This window comes from Salvelinus alpinus, chromosome 14 (genome assembly GCF_045679555.1).
Source record: "Salvelinus alpinus chromosome 14, SLU_Salpinus.1, whole genome shotgun sequence".
Taxonomy (NCBI): Eukaryota; Metazoa; Chordata; class Actinopteri; order Salmoniformes; family Salmonidae; genus Salvelinus; species Salvelinus alpinus.
The window spans coordinates 53,241,490-53,261,456 of NC_092099.1; the positions used below are offsets into that span (position 1 = coordinate 53,241,490).

General features: G+C 37.9%; 2 protein-coding genes and 1 pseudogene across 2 annotated transcripts in view; all 3 read left to right on the forward strand.

Annotated features, from left to right (window-relative positions):
* The first annotated feature begins 1,239 nt into the window (after window positions 1–1,239).
* LOC139539070 (gamma-crystallin M2-like) lies at window positions 1,240–3,566 on the forward strand (annotated as a pseudogene).
* A 3,970-nt stretch (window positions 3,567–7,536) lies between these two features.
* Window positions 7,537–8,510, forward strand: LOC139538277 (gamma-crystallin M2-like). The gene is made up of 3 exons (XM_071340124.1): window positions 7,537–7,545; window positions 7,623–7,943; window positions 8,217–8,510. Exons 1-3 carry the CDS (start codon window positions 7,537–7,539, stop codon window positions 8,487–8,489), a joined length of 603 nt encoding a protein of 200 aa, XP_071196225.1. The 3' UTR covers window positions 8,490–8,510.
* A 2,741-nt stretch (window positions 8,511–11,251) lies between these two features.
* The window catches only part of LOC139539075 (gamma-crystallin M3-like), a 37,071-nt gene continuing 28,355 nt past the window's right edge, over window positions 11,252–19,967 (forward strand). The window contains exons 1-3 of the mRNA XM_071341796.1: window positions 11,252–11,296; window positions 11,521–11,772; window positions 11,892–12,166. Coding sequence (XP_071197897.1) covers window positions 11,288–11,296; window positions 11,521–11,772; window positions 11,892–12,166 — 536 coding nt within the window. The 5' untranslated portion in view covers window positions 11,252–11,287. The remainder of the gene's footprint in view (window positions 11,297–11,520; window positions 11,773–11,891; window positions 12,167–19,967) is intronic.

Here is a 19,967-nt window from a genome sequence, read left to right on the forward strand (position 1 = left end):
TGGTTAGAGTGTTGGGCCAGTAACTGAAAGGTTGCTAGATCGAATCCCTGAGCTGACAAGGTAAAAATCTGTCGTTCTGCCCCTGAACAAGGCAGTTAACAGACTGTTCCTAGGCCGACATTGTAAATAAGAATTTGTTCTTAAGTGACTTACCTAGTTAAATAAAGTTAACATTTTTAAAAAGTACATTTTTTATACCTTGGTGCCGGTGTGTGTGAGCAGGAGTGGGGGCGTAAAGATTTGTAATGGTCCTCTGATTAACAGATAAAGATAGAAGTTCTAAGATTGTACGATTATAACAGCTTTTTTCACCTCTAATCAATAGCAGGTGCCTGGATCCTACAACATGCGACTGACTCTATGAGAGACTAGTGTATTGTGGGCAGATGGTGGATCTGGTGAACGACTGTCCCAGCATAAAGGATCGTTTCCACATCAACAGCTTTTTCTCTTGCAATGTGAAAGGAGGAAACTTGCTGTTCTACAACCACTCAAACTACCGGGGAAGAGGGTACCCTATAATACCTGCGGATTACACACTCTTAGAAAAAAGGATTCCAAATGGTTCTTCAGCTATCCCCATAAGAGAACCCTTTTTAGTTCCAGGTTAAACCCTTTTCGGTTCCATGTAGAAACATCCGTGGAAAGGGTTTTACATTGAACCCAAAAGGGTTCTACCTGGAACCAAAAGGGTTCTTCAAAGGGTTCTCCTACGGGGATAGCCGAAGAATCCTTTTAGGTTCTAGATTGCACCTTTTTTTCTTTGAGTGCAGGAGATTCAGCAAATGGGGCAGAAAGAGTGCTAGAGTGGGTTCCATTCAATCAGTCATGTACTACTGAACATACCCTGCTCTCAATGAATTGAACGTTGTGGCTAGCTCCTCTGCGGCTAGCCAGGACTCATGGTGGGACAATAACTCTTTGAATATTCACCCCGGACATCAAGCTCAGTGATAGAATATACAGAATCATAAAGCCATCTTGCTATCATTTGAGTGATACAATCACTCAAGTTAAGCGATTGTATACCCCACCCTCATTGCACATGAATGGATCATCTAATTTCCTGTTCTTGGTATAAAACACAAACATAAAAGGATTGAGAAAGTAAAAATTAAATTAGAGAAGATGTTGAAACAAACCTCAACAACATGATGGGATTTAACAAGTACCTAGAAGAGGAAACTTATTACAAAGCCTACAGTCAAAAATGATACTTTCAAATTGGAATATCTTCAGACAAAAACAATGTTCACAATGTTAAAATACCTTTCATTGTTGTGGCATGTTCATTTGATTAGATTCTTGAAAAACGTAATAAAGTAATATTGACAAACCTATTGAATAGACCAATACTTATCAATGATGACTATATCATTTGATCACATGATGGTAGCAAGTCTCTGGGCCTATTCTTGACCAATGATACACTCTTAGAAATAAAGTACTGTCCCCACAGGAGAACCCTTCATGCTACTGTAAATTGATAATTACCATGTGTTTATTCTACAAAGATGTATAAACTAGGCTAAGTTCAAACAAATACTATTATTTGTTAATTTCATGGCCTGTGTATTGGCTCTCTAACATGTACTGTAGCTGACGACGACTGTATAATGAATATGGCGTTGATAGGTTTTGCTGATGCAGTGCAGTGAGTGTATCAGACTGGTATACAGTAGTGTTTTCGGAGAATTCTGATGAACATGGGGGATAGAACAATAACTGGTTACACACGGCCATTCATACATAAACAGATTTTTTTCACTCACCCCCACCATTGAAACATCATCACTATGACTGTGGGATATATTTGAATGACAATACTTTATGCTGTGCAATCACACAGCTGCCCTGTGTGTGTTATTTTTTAAAATAAAAGACAGTGCTGAACTGAGGGACATTGAGCACTGAGCAGTCACCCCATCCACCGCCAACATGACTATGGGAAAGGTAAGAAGGAAGTCCATGGTTTTGCAACTTTTCAGATGAAATCTAAACAATTTTACAATTATATTTTACAGTATTTCATTAATTTCCCCTTAGTTTTACAAGCACAGTTTCTACAAATAGATCAGATAATACAACCCATTTAGCAGACAGATCTCATGCAGTTTAGTAGTCCTGTAATTTTAGAGATAATGATATTCTATGATGTTGTGATTGTTTGCAGATAATCTTCTACGAGGACAGGAACTTCCAGGGTCGCTCTCATGAGTGTAACAGCGACTGTGCCGACCTGCACTCCTACTTCAACCGCTGCAACTCCCTCAGGGTTGAGAGCGGCTGCTTCATGGTCTATGAGCGCCCTAACTACATGGGAAACCAGTACTTCGTGAGGAGGGGAGAGTACCCCGATAACCAGCGAATGATTGGCATCAACGACTGCATCAGGTCCTGCCGTATGATCCCCCTGGTGAGTAAACAAGGTTTGAAATGCATCTAGTGACTACATGTTGTACAGTTGCCAAGGCAGCAGCTACTCTTCCTGGGTTCCGGCAGTTATATACAATTTAAAATATTACAAAACATTACATTTCATAACACTTTTCACAACACACTAAATTGAAGGAAAGTCATAGTTTGTCACTGAATGATTATAATATCTGGCATACATTTTCTATTCTTTATAGTAAAGCCAAAGTCATAACCAGATACATTTGAATACTGCAATTATATTGAACATTTATTTTATTGATTAATTATGAGAGACTAGGATGTGCATAAATGAGCTACCTGCATATAACATGTAGGTGCCATGAGATAAAATCAGTCACAAATTTGTTGAATATAACATACATCTAAATTGCAACTAAAGCCTCAGCAACATTGACCTCTAAATGTACCATTATATTTAATTAAATGTAAGAAATATACAAATTGAGTATACAGAAACCATATATCTATGTAATAACTAAGTAACGATGTAATAACTATGTAGTAACTATGTAATAACTATGTAGTAACTATGTAATACTTATGCAGTAACCATGTAGTAACTATGTAGTAACTATGCAGTAACCATGTAGTAACTATGCAATAACTATGTAGTAACAATGTAATAACTATGCAGTAACATGTAGTAACTATGTAATAACTATGTAGTAACTATGTAATACCTATGCAGTAACATGTAGTAACTATGTAATAACTATGCAGTAACCATGAAACTATGTAATACCTATGTAATGACTATGTAACACCTGTTTGATCCCGTTACAGCACCGCGGCAACTACAGAATGAGAATGTATGATCGTCCTGACATGGGCGGCCAGATGAACGAGCTGAGCGACGACTGCCCCAATGTCCAGGACCGTTTCCGTATGTCCGACATCAACTCCTGCAACGTGATGGACGGCCACTGGCTGATGTACGACCAGCCCAACTACAAGGGAAGGCAGTACTATGTGAGGCCCGGTGAGTACAGGAGGTTCAGCGACTGGGGAGGCCAGAGCCCCAAGATCGGCTCCCTCAGAAGGATCACCGACTTCAACTAAACCACAGCTCCATTTTAAACTATCAACTGTCACTCTGTCCACAATAAACTTTGATTCGTAATCAAAAACCTTTTCTGATTCTTTTCATCTTTTCATTGAGATTGGTATATTCTCAAAACTCAACCCCATTGCTTGAGACCCTCACTGGTGACAATTCACACAAAGTTTGCTGATTTTAATAAATCTCTTTACGCAGTCTAAATACGTTTATTGGTAGAGCATTTGAGATACATAATTGACCTTGTTCTACAGTAGGCTCCAGATATCTAAATCCTACACAAATAATTACAGCACCACAACTATTTATGTTCCATGTTGGATATCAAAACACCTAATCATTACTAGAATATTTGTTTGTTCTGATAACTCATGTCAAAAAGTACAGATTGATCACTAAACCCCACATTATACGTGAGAAAAATGCATTTATTGGCAAAAGAATGCTCTCTCCCTGTTTGGGGCCCCATAAGGGATTAGCCAGCTGTACATGTATTGTGGCTGAATATATCCATACCATGATGCTAAAAGAAGTAGAACTCTATGCAGTAGAGTAGAACTCTATGCAGTAGAGTAGAACTCTATGCAGTAGAGTAGAACTCTATGCAGTAGAGTAGAACTCTATGCAGTAGAGTAGAACTCTATGCAGTAGAGTAGAACTCTATGCAGTAGTTCTGACTGGAGAACGTAGTGAATTTGAGGCATCACATCAATAACGGTGAGTGCACCTGCAAATCCTACATTCACATTCATAGTTGCAGTCACATTGGCCTACTGGAATACAATTATTATTAATTGATATACATATTAAATATAAATATGAATATGAATGCTAATTGTACAGACCAGAATGTAGATATATGTTAATCACTACCTTCGCTTTCTCTGTACCTGCTATTGCTGAAAGATGAGAATCAGATTTTTATAAAGTAGTTTTGATCTTACGATCTTACTTACATGGCATATTTAATGATATATGAATGCAGCTTATTTTCAAGAATGCACTTAATAAGATAAAGATATATCAAAACTCATAATAAAGATATACTGTAACATAACCAAGGAAATGAAAACAATATGAAGGAACCAGATCATTCTCTGGTTAGATGCTGAGTTTAATGAGCTATGTAAGGCAATATCTCAATATTTATAAGAACAATATTTCTTACCCTGCATTTTGTCTTCATCTAGCGACTACATAATGTGCGTTGTTTTGAGAACTCCTTAGCATGCCAATAAACCAAACTGACTCTGCTCCACTTATAGTCTTTGTAGCGGTACCACATATTGACACACTTTTACTCCTAACATAAAGCCAAGTAATAAATCAATAAGATGTGGGGTAGGACAAGACAGATCAGATCCTAACATTCAACAATGTTCATGTAGAAGTTCCAAAAGTAAAGTAATCTTGTTTAACAGCCAATTAATACATCAATAAGATGTGGGTTAAGACATGACAGATCCTAACATTCAACAATGTTCATGAAGAAGTTCCAAAAGTAACGTATGAGATAAATACTGTATAGGTCACACGATCATTTATGTACAGGCATCCGGGCTGCAGGTAGCCTAGTGGCTAAGAGCATTGGGCCAGTAACTGAAAGATCACTGGTTTGAATCCCTAAGCCGACTAGGTGAAAAATCTGTCGATGTACCCTTGAGCAATGCACTTAACCCAAATTGGTTGCCAGGATCCTGATGAGAGTGCGGAAATACCATCACATCCCCACCTTCCTGGCATCTCTGCACAGGCTCCCCGTCTCATTCCAGATTAAATTCAAAACCCTCCTGCAGACTTTCCAGTGTATTCATGGCAATGCCACTCCTTATCTCAAAGAACTGCTCTTCCTTCATAACCCCACCCTCAGGTCAAGCGGTAGCCTGCTCCTCCACGCTCCCAGGACCAAGCTCTGCTCCTTGAGGGATCGGGCATTCAGCTTGACCGCCCAGCTTCTGGAATGCCCTCTCAGACCACCTGAGGGCACCACTGACTCTGGGCTCCTTTAAAACGGGCCTAAAGACCTTTCTCTTTAGGAAGGCTTTGTGTTGAGAGCTGTGCTCCTTGTTGTCCTAGCGTCAGCTGGGTTCTTTGTGTCAGTTTGTTTAATTGTGTAAAGAAAAATCTATTTGATTTTCTTTTTTCTTTTATGCACTTTGAGATTATTCTTTATAATGAAAACTGCTTTACAAATGTAATAAATTATTATTCTTAATTACTCCTGTAAGTTGCTCTGGATAAGAGCGTCTGTAAGATGACTAAAATGTAATGTCCTGGCAGCCTTCAGGAAGTGAGATGGAAAGGTTTCCTACTTCTTTGTTCAGTGCAAGAACCCAGTCTATGAATGATACAGCAGCAGTTCGTTATGGGCAGATTAACTAACTACAGGCGACAACAAAGCATGGCCAATAACTAGACATTCTTCTAGTTTCTTTGGCTTGTGAGGTGAGGTACAACTGGACCCTTCCTAACTAAATTACAACTAGTTCAATGACGGCATTTCACCCATCTTTGGCCGCTGGGTTTAGACTAAAGTCAGACATTTTTTGATATTCTATCCTCACCTCCGCATTCCCATTAAACGACAGTTATTTTTTTTAAAGTTGTGAACTACGAGGTTCTAACATATACTGATTTCATCGTAGAACTCGCAGTCCTTCTATGGAACAACAATGAGCATTTAGGGATAATTAAATGGCGTTTGTTGTTTTTGATCGGGACTTCACAGGTACTATTTGTGATTAAAATGTTTCTAAAAGTGTTATAGGGTACATTTTCAGTAACCTTTCCATCAGCCTGCGAAAATAACTCAAATGTTTCTATATTGCCTAGTATCATGTACACTTAACGATGTATAATTAGTATATTCTATGATCAAATGGCCTGTTATAAAAAAAGGATTTTATATCAACCTTTGCTTCATTTCTCTGCTGTTATGTAGTGGTCATGACATTACATTCTGCTTTCCAGCACAATGCCATTGTTTACTTTTATGCAAAACATGTAAACACAGAGGTGATTGGCATTTCTGGGGATAAAGGGATGACACAAACAAATTGTTTGTTTACCATGTAAAAGCAAACTGTAATTAGTCAAGGATGGTCATGGGAAGAGCGTTAGCTAAGCAGGCTAATAAGGAAGATGTTTTGGACTGTCCTTGGCAGTGGATATGGTAAGTTATGGTATGGATAATGAAGAAAAGCTAGAATGTGGCAAAAAAAAATAAAACTCACTCGAATTCTTCTAACTACAGTGAGCAGAGGGGCACTAGTAATGGTAAAGGTGGTGGTGGTTGGTAATGGTTGTAGTTGTAGTAAAATGTGTTCGTAATCATGTTGGTGCTGTGATTAATGTTCAGTAAGTAGCCTATGACACATTGGATGTTGACACATCATGTACTGTAAATACTCCATGTGTTACAAGCAGGATGTCATTTTTCAGACTGTACTCATTTGCATAAAATGGGTTGAGAATGCAAATGAGATTGCATAGTGAATGGCTAGGCTAGTGCAATACAGAATCCTTGGGATGTACCTACCCTGAACCCTAACCCTAAACTTAACCCCTACCCTTACCCTAGCCATAACCCTAACCTTAACCATAAACCTTACCTAACCCTGACCTTAACCCCTACCTTAACCATTTTAAATGTCAACTTCAGTGGGGTAAAGTCAGAGTTGGGACGTCCCAAGGACCCAGGATAGCAAGGACCTGAATGGCTACCTCTAGTGTTACGCACCATATTTAATGCTAAAGGGCTGTTCCATATTGTTCTGTACCTATTGTCTATTGGACGTGTGGATACCATACTAGTCTTTTCCTTTGTCTATGCATGTCAAAACATCAAACCAGTAATTATTTATCCTGTTTTTCCAAATACAAATCCATATTTCTCACCCAATGTTGTTCTCCAACAAAAAGGAAAACATGTGCCAGTACCCTGAATTATAACTATGTGAGCATTTGAATAACAATACTTTGTTTGTCAAGAGGTAGTATAAAAAGCTCTGAAAACATGTGGAATCTCTCCAACGGAGACCATGGGCAAGGTAGGACTTTTTCCCTGTGCTTTTGAACTGTAAACTCTGACCATTTTACTCCCTTGTCTGCTATATATTGTGCTCAGTATATGCTGTATAGTGGGTCCCACCCCACCTATATCAGCCCAAAGTTAAACTTATCATTGGAATTTCTTGATTTGCAGATTACATTTTACGAGGACAGGAACTTCCAAGGTCGTAGTTATGAGTGCAGCAATGACTGCACAGACCTGCACTCCTACTTCAGCCGCTGTAACTCCATCAGGGTGGATAGTGGCTGTTTTATGATCTATGAGCGCCCCAACTACATGGGTCACCAGTATTACATGAGGAGGGGAGAGTATGCTGATTACCAGCGTTGGATGGGTTTCAGCAGCTGTATCCGATCCTGTCGTATGATTCCAATGGTAAGTTCTGACTGGGTATGGACGTCTTACTGAGGCAATGGAAGGTACCTGGAAATGATTATCAAGACAAGAGAGTTGGAGCAAGGATAAGAACATCATTTATTTATCTTTATTACATCATCTCTGTTTTATGATTTAGATTCATGAGCTTCCTAGAACTATCCAGGAAATGGATTTTGATATTTAATGCCACCGTGCCATTATATTATCCATCTACTCTCTGTACGGTATCAACTGGATGCCATTTTGATTGCTCTTCCTTTTGCTCTACAGTACCGGGGTTCAAATAGGATGCGAATCTACGAGAAGGCCGATTTCAGTGGTCACATGATGGAATTTATGGACGACTGTCCCTGTGTGTCTGATCGTTTCCACCACCGCCACATCTACTCCTGTAATATCATGAATGGCTTCTGGATCTTCTACGAGTATCCCAACTACCGGGGTCGACAGTACTTCCTGAGACCCGGAGAGTACAGGAGATACCGTGAATGGTGCGCCACCTGCGCCATTGTAGGCTCTTTCAGACGGGTCACTGACTTTTAGCCATCCTACTCAAGCACTTGCTGTAAATACATGCTTAGTTATTAAAATGGTTGAATTTTTAACCCCTTTGTGTACGAATGATCTCTGACTTGTTTACATTTTCATTATTGAAATAACTAATATTCATTAAATGTTCACTGTATTTATGTGGTTTTAAGTTGGTATAAAATGACACTACCAAGAATGATTCAATAAAGGCCATGTCATTACTTGTGCGAACAATGATCAACTACCACTTTGTTATGGCCTAGCATCCAGTATCTCATATATTGACCAATAAGAGTACTTACTATGGCACGTACTGCAGTAAAACCTGAAATTAGAGTACTTACTATGGCACGTACTGCAGTAAAACCTGAAATAAGAGTACTTACTATGGCACATACTGCATTCAAACCTGAAAACACTCATCTGGAGGTCACTGTTTTCAGCTTTCAGTGCCAGAAAGTTGTAAAAAATACTACGGCTACTAGACTTTCGGACGCTGAAATCAAATGGCCTTAGCTACCATAAGTGACTGTCTAAGGAATGGCTTCTTAAACATTTCCAGCTCAAGACCCAAATAAGAAATTCACTGTCCTCCTGTGACCCAAATCGTCCCCCAACGACCCAAATTAATAAAAAACGGTGTGTGATTATAAGTGTATTCTGTTAAATAACTCACGACCCACCTTTCACATGCCCAGGGGCCACTTTTGGTCCCGACACATAGTTTAAGAAAAGCCCTGGTCTAAGGAGTCAGGCATGACACCATCATGCATAGAAGGAATGTAATGTCATGTAATATTTGTAATTGTATATAACTGCCTTAATGTTACTGGAATGCATATTAGTGGAAAGTATAACTGAGAAAATATTTAATTCAAAGTTCAACACTGTTCTCTAGCATTAATAAACTAGTAATAAATAAATACAATTCCTAAACATTTATAGTAATTTGTAATGCATTTATGAGCATATATAAATATTTAGAAACATTTATAATGGCTGATTCATGAAAGTTATTATAAAGTGTTACCAAAAGTGGTTTGTGCTAAGGGATTGTCTAAAAATACAGACATTCCAGTATAGTTTTTTTTTTTTTCACATAAAAAGAAAACCACACATCTAGGAAAATATAGAAAATCACCTTAAACAATACGCAGTTATGTATTAAAAGACAAAACAAAAAATAAAGACCATAATTACCATCAACATGAGTTGAGCTATCACTTCAATCAACCAACTTGTGATCACTGGACAAGTAATACCAAAGACTGACAAACTTGGACCCTATGCATCTCTGCTTGGCACTCAGCATTAAAGAGATAGATTGCAACAGACTGGGGTCCTGTCCAGGAGGTGTACTTGTACATCAAGCTGCCTCACCCTACAGAAACAGGATTAGCTCCTGCTCCTATGAGCCGATCCGGCTCCCATTAGCCGAGGCTCATGCTACTTGGTAATTTACTTATTACTTCAATCAGAACTAAATAATATGATATTAATTCTCAACCATTATTGATCCTGTCAGTGGTGCGAGGGGAAAAGGGTAATAACCATGTCGACCCTGGTGGACTGAAATGTTTGATGCATTGTAGAAGGGGTTGGCAAATATTCAAACAATTATATGAGGTAATTGCAAGATAAAAAAACATTCATTCTGGTCTCAGCAAAATCAGAAATCAGCATTATATCACTTTAGTAATCAGTAATGAATTAATTGTGAGATTAATACAAATTACATACGTGCATAGCTACATACAGTATATTGTATAAAATGAAAGTGACATGAGAGAAATAAGGAAGTCAATTGTAAAAGCACATGCATACTTCCTATGCAATTCTCACATATACACCAGCCCCTATCAGTCCCCGTCATCTTTTCGAACTGAATGAAGTACATGCACTTGTGTCTTGAAGGTGTGATGGTTGTCATTGTAAATCAATCACCCGTCAAAACCAATTATAATATTCAATTCATTAACAACAATTATTCAATTAATTTCACAAACATTTATCAGCACACTATCCAGTGGATAAATGACAAAAACAATTTACAGGCAGGTGAAACAATAATTTCCTTTCAGAAAAACGTTGTCACGTACATCAGATATGTGTAGTGAATGTGTTGTTTTATAGGGTCAACCATAGTAAGAAAGCACCGATGCTTAAGCGCACTTCGACAGATTTCTCACCTTGTCAGGTCAGGTTTTCAAACCAACTACCTTTCGTATACTGGACCAACACTCTAACCGCTAGGCTACCTGCTGCCCTACCTTTCCACCCTTTACTCAGTTATCAATAAGAATCTATAGTTGCATGTTATAAGATTATTATTTCAAGGACATGAAATCATTATAAAAGTGATGTTCAAGCATGACCAGTATACTGTACTAGTTTGAGGACATCATAAAATCACTTATTTTTTCACTATAACTGTAAAAGTAGCTGTAATATTGGTCTCTATCTGTTCAACAGGGATGTGTACTGTAAATCAACCTCATCTCAGGTTCTCTACTGTACATCCTCGATTACCAGACCACAATGAATGCAAAGAACATTCTTACTGATACGCGTACACAAAAGTTATGCTTATAATGTAACCGACAACACAGGTCATCCCTGCCAGAAATGTATGGATGAAAACCTTTGTTACACTTCATAGGCCCTGTTCAGCAAAAGCCGTCATACTGCTCAATCATCAGCTTTGGACATTTGAATAACAACACACCTTGGCCCTCTGGTTTCTGTATAAAATTACCACAGAGTGATGGTAGAAGTACAAGCTGATCCACTGTCAACTACCAACCACCAACATGGGCAAGGTAATCTGAGCAGACTCACAGTAGCTACATATAGGCTACAGTTTTACAATGGTAACATGTACATCCTATATTCTGTAAATGTGATATTACAGAAACATTATTTAGCTATGTGTTATAGGAATCAGTAATCCAACATTACCAGTGTCTAAAAATACAATTACCGTACAGTACATGCTTTATTCCATTTCAAGAATAAAACAAATATGTCCCCCCTTTTCCTATAGATTACCTTCTACGAGGACAGGAACTTCCAGGGCCGCTCCTATGAGTGCATGAGCGACTGCCCCGACATGTCCTCCTACATGTCCCGCTGCCAGTCCTGCAAGGTGGAGAGCGGCTGCTTCATGGCGTACGAGCGCCCCAGCTTCATGGGCCAGCAGTTCTTCATGAGGAGGGGAGAGTACCCTGACATGCAGCGCATGATAAGCATGGGCATGATGTTTGACAACATCCGGTCCTGCAGAATGATCCCCCAGGTAAGACACCTTATCTCACCTTTATACATTATTGTGCAATTTCCTATTTTAGGATGAACAACTTTCAAAGAACATAAACATCCTAAAATAATGTAACAAAATAAATAAATGCATTACAGCACAGAGGATCCTTCAGGATGAGGATCTACGAGAGGGAGAACTTCGGAGGTCAGATGCACGAGATGATGGACGACTGTGACTCCATCCAGGAGCGTTACCGTATGTCAGACTGCCAGTCCTGCAACGTGATGGACGGTCACTGGCTGATGTACGAGCAGCCCCACTTCAGAGGCAGGCAGATGTACATGAGACCTGGAGAGTACAGGAGCTTCAAAGAGATGGGCATGGGAATGGGAGGCATGAAGTTCATGAGCATGAGACGTATCAATGATATGTGCAATTAAATGTATTTAATTGTTCAAGGTAATAAAATCATTGAAGATCTTTCATAACTAAATTGTCTGTCTGATTTTCATCTATTGGTATTCAGCTTCAGTCAAAACAAATTGCACACCATATTTAACATCACTGAAGCTTTGTAAATGGGTGGCAGGTAGCCTAGTGGTTAAGAGCATTAAGCCATTAACTGAAAGGTCGCTGGTTTGAATCCCCGAGCCGACTAGGTGAAAAATCTGTCAATGTGCCCTTGAGCAAGGCGTTTAACCCTAATTGCTCATGTAAGTCGCTCTGGATAAGAGTGTCTGGTAAATATTACCACAGTGATTACATGAAAACGTACATGTAGAGTATACTGTAAGTAGTATGGTGCAAAGTCTTGAAGCAACTCTTTTACATTGTGCAAGCTGCACTCCAAGTTTCAGTTCATACCTGAATGCTTTTGTGAAGTTTTTTAAAGACTTTAAGGTACACTAAAACATATTTAAAGATGGGGGTTATAAGTAGTTTATAAAATGCTAGTTATTTAGTTCATAGATAATTATAGTAGAATGGTTGAAATAATGTGCTTGTCTTTTAGCTGGTTGCCTGAGCTTGCATGGCTGCACTGGTATTCATTTCAGTAGTACTCAATAACATTGCAATCATACATGAGATCACTATTTCGCACGTGCCAAAATAACAATCACACAATTTCAAACATATGTGTTATAACTGTTTATTTATCTGCTCTATAAACAATTAATTCACATTTTATAAACTAATTATTGCCCCTTTTTAAATCCCTTTAAGTACACCTTAAGAACATGTTAATGGAGACAACTGGAACATGCCTTAATTAATTACATTCCATGTAATTCTTTAAATATATATATTTTTATTTTGGTTAATATATTGTGTATCGACAGTGGAAGACATACATGACAGATGAGAACGACCAAGTCGGGATTCGTAACCCCGTTTCCAGCGGGTATGCCTGGTCTGGAATGGGTAGCTCTACCACTAGACCAGACACTGTTACGTTCCATACAAGTACCTAATTACCCAGAGTGCTTATTGCACACATCACATGGGAAGATGATGCCTTTATGTCTCAACTCAGGGCCCACAACTGTGGATGTAGCTAATCTGCATATCAAAGAAATAGCATACCATATTTATGTTACTAAGGGACAGCATACATAAAGGCCCAAATCCTAACCTCGGGACCATGTGCTAAACTCAGACTTGTGTAAATTGTGAATTGAGATCAAATTAAGATTCTGTTAAGATTTTGGCCAAAGAGAACAGCAGGAACACCAAATGAAACTTTGATTTGTCATCTAACTGCACAAATAGATATTGGTCTGATTAGTAGGCTATACAATAAAATAAATTAAAAAATGAATACAATAAACCAGTTGAGAACATGTCCTCAAATTCCAACCAAGTTTTCAAGTCTATTTAGAATATTTAAACCTGTTGGGTTGCGGATTGTCTGAAAAACGAATTTGAGATATCGGCGTATTTATGTTAATTTCAAAATGGGCTTAGAGGGAGGTTGAAGACCAAGAAGGAAAATCTGCTCAGAACAGTTCTAGTTTTATGTGTGTTTGCAACCGACTGGTTACCATTCTCCACAGTTTAAGCTTGCTGAGATAATGCCTTGGCATTAGCTTGGGGAGCTAAAGCAAGTGTTCAGGTCTCTGGCAAGGTTACTTATCAAGCCAGTCTAGTTGACAGAGTGTGGTTCATGATGAAGAACCAAATTTGAATAGAGATTTTTTTTTTTTTAAATAGAGCTAATATTGTGTAGAGGTAGTTATACAGTTGTGTATATACGTTTTTTTTATGCAGTATCCAGAAACAAATTCAGTTTCCTAAACTATTTTAACTGTTATGTTGTGCAGAATTGTGCTTGATGTACACATTTTTATTGAATGAGTCTTTGTGTTCTCTCCGTCACTCACATTGAGGTATTGAGAGTTGTTTGTGCGCAACAAATGTGCAGGTGTTCAAATCTTGGTGTTGAGGTAAAAACTGTGTTATTTTTGAGTGTTGATTCTAGTGGGGTTAACACCAGTGGGATATAAATTGACCCCACCTGCAGAGAATAAAAGAAGTGTTCACAGTGGAATCACAGTGGAATCACAGTGGAATCAACACCACATGGGCTTGTTGTTTCCCCCTGTACATATCCCCGCTACTGTTATTTTACTGCTGCTCTTTAATTATTTGTTATTCTTATCTCTTACTTTTTTTGAGGTGTTTTCTTAAAACTGCATTGTTGGTTAATTAAGGGCTTGTAAGTAAGCATTTCACTGTAAGGTCTACACCTGTAGTATGTGATAAATGAAATTTGATTTATTTTGATTTGTTACTCGACTGTGTTGAGTAATTTTTCTCTCAGTGTGAAAAAGACATAGGAGGGTCCTCATTATCATATTTCCCAGCATGCTTTGTTGCAGGTTGCTTTTTAGAACAGTTTCTTTTAATATCTATATTTCTCCATGCACAATGATTGATTAATTGATCTTAGACTACACAACGATTTGCAGGACAGTATAGTATGACTTGTTGATGTGGCCTGCAAACCTGGCATTTCAGAACTTGCAAACTGCTTTTTATACTGTTCAACATACCTTGTGTCAATTGAAGCTTATCCTCAATACTGACAAAACTAAACTAATGGTGTTTTCTAAAGCAAGAAATAGACCTCTGAACCTTTCACCTATTACTACCTGTCAAGGCAAGGAGATTGAGGTTGTAACCTCATATAAATATCTTGAAATTTTAATTGATTACGGCCTCTCTTTTGAATTGCATATTCAACAACTTACAAAAAAAATTAAGCTGAAATTGGGATTTTATTTTAGGAATAAGGCCTGTTTTTCTTTTGAAGCCAGAAGGAGGCTAGTATCAGCTACATTTATGCCTTTACTAGACTATGGGGATATTTTATATATGAATGCTTCTGCTCAGTGTTTGAGATCAATTGACACCCTTTACCATGGCACTTTGAGATTTATTTTAAACTGCAAAACCCTTACGCACCACTGCACTTTGTATACCAGGGTTGGCTGGCCTTCTCTAGTCACTCGTAGGCTCAGTCACTGGTATACTTTTATTTATAAAGCCATTTTGGGTTTACTACCTTTTTATTTGGGCATTTTTATTGTTCAGAAATGTGGTGGGTACTCTCTTCGTTCGCTGGACTTTATCCTGCTAACTGTTCCAAATGTCCGAACTGAATTTGGTAAAAGGGCTTTTATGTACTCTGCGCCATCGTCTTACAAAATACTTTTAAACTGGAAGAACTTGTCCCGATTGGTATTTTTAAATCACTGATGAATGATCTTGAGACTGATTCCCTGACCTGTCAATGTTTTTAATTAGCTGTTTTTGATACTCTTGTGAATTCTATGGTTTTTACTAGATTACTTGTAGTTTTTCATGTTGTTTGTCTGTAATTTTTGTAATGACTTGGTGATGCCTATCTTGGCCAGGACGCTCTTGAAAAATAGATTTTAAATCTCAATGAGTCCTTCCTGGTTAAATTAAGGTTAAATAAAATAAAATAAACATTTCAGACCACTGTGTTGGGGTAAAACTTGGTTGTCAAAGTATGGTATTATTAAGAAATATATGTATTCTTATGACAAAATATATTCACTTAGGCACTCATTTGGTGAAGACTACAGGACTGAAAGTCATCGAATGCAACAATGATATCTCTGTCACTAGCAAATACAGTCATGGGTGGTACTAGAATCTCAAAAATTTGCTCGAAAAGCACCCTGGGAAATAAATGTGAAAATAACGCTTTAACCCTACAGTGTTAAAAAAACAACACCAAGTTACTGCAAGACCCCAGGTGTTAATTCCCCAACACTGAGAAAGTGTAACAGCATCAGCTCTAATAGTGTTCATTTTAAGTCAGAATTTGCAACACCCGTGGTGTTAGGGACACAGCGCTCTTGGTGGGTTAGTTCATCAACCTTTTGAAAAGTGTTGGTTTAACACTATTTCGGTGGGTCACATATAGTATAGTACACACTAAGAAAGTGTTACATTTAACACAGGGGGTGTTAAAATTCTGATCTCAAATTATGGTTTTATGGTTTTACTTTAGAAGGAAAACTTATTTTAGGAGAGTGAGGTAAACATTCTTACGTCTTTGGATAAATGGCTTGAAAATGGAAACCATTATTTTATTGACTATAATTTTGTATTTGGACGATGAATATGACCAATGGTTTTCTCTCAAAATGACAGTATAAGACGTAAAACTATTAAATGCCTCGATTCAACAAATGTGTTGAAACTTTTCATGGTGTATACTAGGTTATAGGGACAGTATGTAGCATGTTTTCATACTTATTGTGTGAACACTATAGAAGACAATAGGATTGCAGGTGGAAATAACTTTATTTAATTTAAATGTTAGGCTCAGTTTCATGTTGATGATGTATTGCCTGTCAGTTTGGGTGAGCAACAGCACGTCTGATTGAACCAATCCTTGAATTGATTGCTCCCCAGTCACTGTATCTCCTGTACTCGCCAGGTCTCAGGAGGTACTGCCTGCCTCTGTAGTTGGGATGCTCATAGAAGAGCCAATACCCCTCCATAACATTGCAGGAGTGGATATCATTGTACTGGAATCGATCATAGAGGGAGGGGAGGTCATCGGCAAACTGGAACATGCCTTAATTAATTACATTCCATGTAATTCTTTAAATATATATATTTTTATTTTGGTTAATATATTGTGTATCGACAGTGGAAGACATACATGACAGATGAGAACGACCAAGTCGGGATTCGTAACCCCGTTTCCAGCGGGTATGCCTGGTCTGGAATGGGTAGCTCTACCACTAGACCAGACACTGTTACGTTCCATACAAGTACCTAATTACCCAGAGTGCTTATTGCACACATCACATGGGAAGATGATGCCTTTATGTCTCAACTCAGGGCCCACAACTGTGGATGTAGCTAATCTGCATATCAAAGAAATAGCATACCATATTTATGTTACTAAGGGACAGCATACATAAAGGCCCAAATCCTAACCTCGGGACCATGTGCTAAACTCAGACTTGTGTAAATTGTGAATTGAGATCAAATTAAGATTCTGTTAAGATTTTGGCCAAAGAGAACAGCAGGAACACCAAATGAAACTTTGATTTGTCATCTAACTGCACAAATAGATATTGGTCTGATTAGTAGGCTATACAATAAAATAAATTAAAAAATGAATACAATAAACCAGTTGAGAACATGTCCTCAAATTCCAACCAAGTTTTCAAGTCTATTTAGAATATTTAAACCTGTTGGGTTGCGGATTGTCTGAAAAACGAATTTGAGATATCGGCGTATTTATGTTAATTTCAAAATGGGCTTAGAGGGAGGTTGAAGACCAAGAAGGAAAATCTGCTCAGAACAGTTCTAGTTTTATGTGTGTTTGCAACCGACTGGTTACCATTCTCCACAGTTTAAGCTTGCTGAGATAATGCCTTGGCATTAGCTTGGGGAGCTAAAGCAAGTGTTCAGGTCTCTGGCAAGGTTACTTATCAAGCCAGTCTAGTTGACAGAGTGTGGTTCATGATGAAGAACCAAATTTGAATAGAGATTTTTTTTTTTTTAAATAGAGCTAATATTGTGTAGAGGTAGTTATACAGTTGTGTATATACGTTTTTTTTATGCAGTATCCAGAAACAAATTCAGTTTCCTAAACTATTTTAACTGTTATGTTGTGCAGAATTGTGCTTGATGTACACATTTTTATTGAATGAGTCTTTGTGTTCTCTCCGTCACTCACATTGAGGTATTGAGAGTTGTTTGTGCGCAACAAATGTGCAGGTGTTCAAATCTTGGTGTTGAGGTAAAAACTGTGTTATTTTTGAGTGTTGATTCTAGTGGGGTTAACACCAGTGGGATATAAATTGACCCCACCTGCAGAGAATAAAAGAAGTGTTCACAGTGGAATCACAGTGGAATCACAGTGGAATCAACACCACATGGGCTTGTTGTTTCCCCCTGTACATATCCCCGCTACTGTTATTTTACTGCTGCTCTTTAATTATTTGTTATTCTTATCTCTTACTTTTTTTGAGGTGTTTTCTTAAAACTGCATTGTTGGTTAATTAAGGGCTTGTAAGTAAGCATTTCACTGTAAGGTCTACACCTGTAGTATGTGATAAATGAAATTTGATTTATTTTGATTTGTTACTCGACTGTGTTGAGTAATTTTTCTCTCAGTGTGAAAAAGACATAGGAGGGTCCTCATTATCATATTTCCCAGCATGCTTTGTTGCAGGTTGCTTTTTAGAACAGTTTCTTTTAATATCTATATTTCTCCATGCACAATGATTGATTAATTGATCTTAGACTACACAACGATTTGCAGGACAGTATAGTATGACTTGTTGATGTGGCCTGCAAACCTGGCATTTCAGAACTTGCAAACTGCTTTTTATACTGTTCAACATACCTTGTGTCAATTGAAGCTTATCCTCAATACTGACAAAACTAAACTAATGGTGTTTTCTAAAGCAAGAAATAGACCTCTGAACCTTTCACCTATTACTACCTGTCAAGGCAAGGAGATTGAGGTTGTAACCTCATATAAATATCTTGAAATTTTAATTGATTACGGCCTCTCTTTTGAATTGCATATTCAACAACTTACAAAAAAAATTAAGCTGAAATTGGGATTTTATTTTAGGAATAAGGCCTGTTTTTCTTTTGAAGCCAGAAGGAGGCTAGTATCAGCTACATTTATGCCTTTACTAGACTATGGGGATATTTTATATATGAATGCTTCTGCTCAGTGTTTGAGATCAATTGACACCCTTTACCATGGCACTTTGAGATTTATTTTAAACTGCAAAACCCTTACGCACCACTGCACTTTGTATACCAGGGTTGGCTGGCCTTCTCTAGTCACTCGTAGGCTCAGTCACTGGTATACTTTTATTTATAAAGCCATTTTGGGTTTACTACCTTTTTATTTGGGCATTTTTATTGTTCAGAAATGTGGTGGGTACTCTCTTCGTTCGCTGGACTTTATCCTGCTAACTGTTCCAAATGTCCGAACTGAATTTGGTAAAAGGGCTTTTATGTACTCTGCGCCATCGTCTTACAAAATACTTTTAAACTGGAAGAACTTGTCCCGATTGGTATTTTTAAATCACTGATGAATGATCTTGAGACTGATTCCCTGACCTGTCAATGTTTTTAATTAGCTGTTTTTGATACTCTTGTGAATTCTATGGTTTTTACTAGATTACTTGTAGTTTTTCATGTTGTTTGTCTGTAATTTTTGTAATGACTTGGTGATGCCTATCTTGGCCAGGACGCTCTTGAAAAATAGATTTTAAATCTCAATGAGTCCTTCCTGGTTAAATTAAGGTTAAATAAAATAAAATAAACATTTCAGACCACTGTGTTGGGGTAAAACTTGGTTGTCAAAGTATGGTATTATTAAGAAATATATGTATTCTTATGACAAAATATATTCACTTAGGCACTCATTTGGTGAAGACTACAGGACTGAAAGTCATCGAATGCAACAATGATATCTCTGTCACTAGCAAATACAGTCATGGGTGGTACTAGAATCTCAAAAATTTGCTCGAAAAGCACCCTGGGAAATAAATGTGAAAATAACGCTTTAACCCTACAGTGTTAAAAAAACAACACCAAGTTACTGCAAGACCCCAGGTGTTAATTCCCCAACACTGAGAAAGTGTAACAGCATCAGCTCTAATAGTGTTCATTTTAAGTCAGAATTTGCAACACCCGTGGTGTTAGGGACA

What these genes read in the sequence shown, in the direction of transcription:
- LOC139538277 (XM_071340124.1), top strand. An exon ending in CCTGTCGTATGATTCCAATG is followed by an intron (nt 7,944 to 8,216) that starts GTAAGTTCTGAC and finishes TTTGCTCTACAG; the next exon opens with TACCGGGGTTCAAATAGGAT.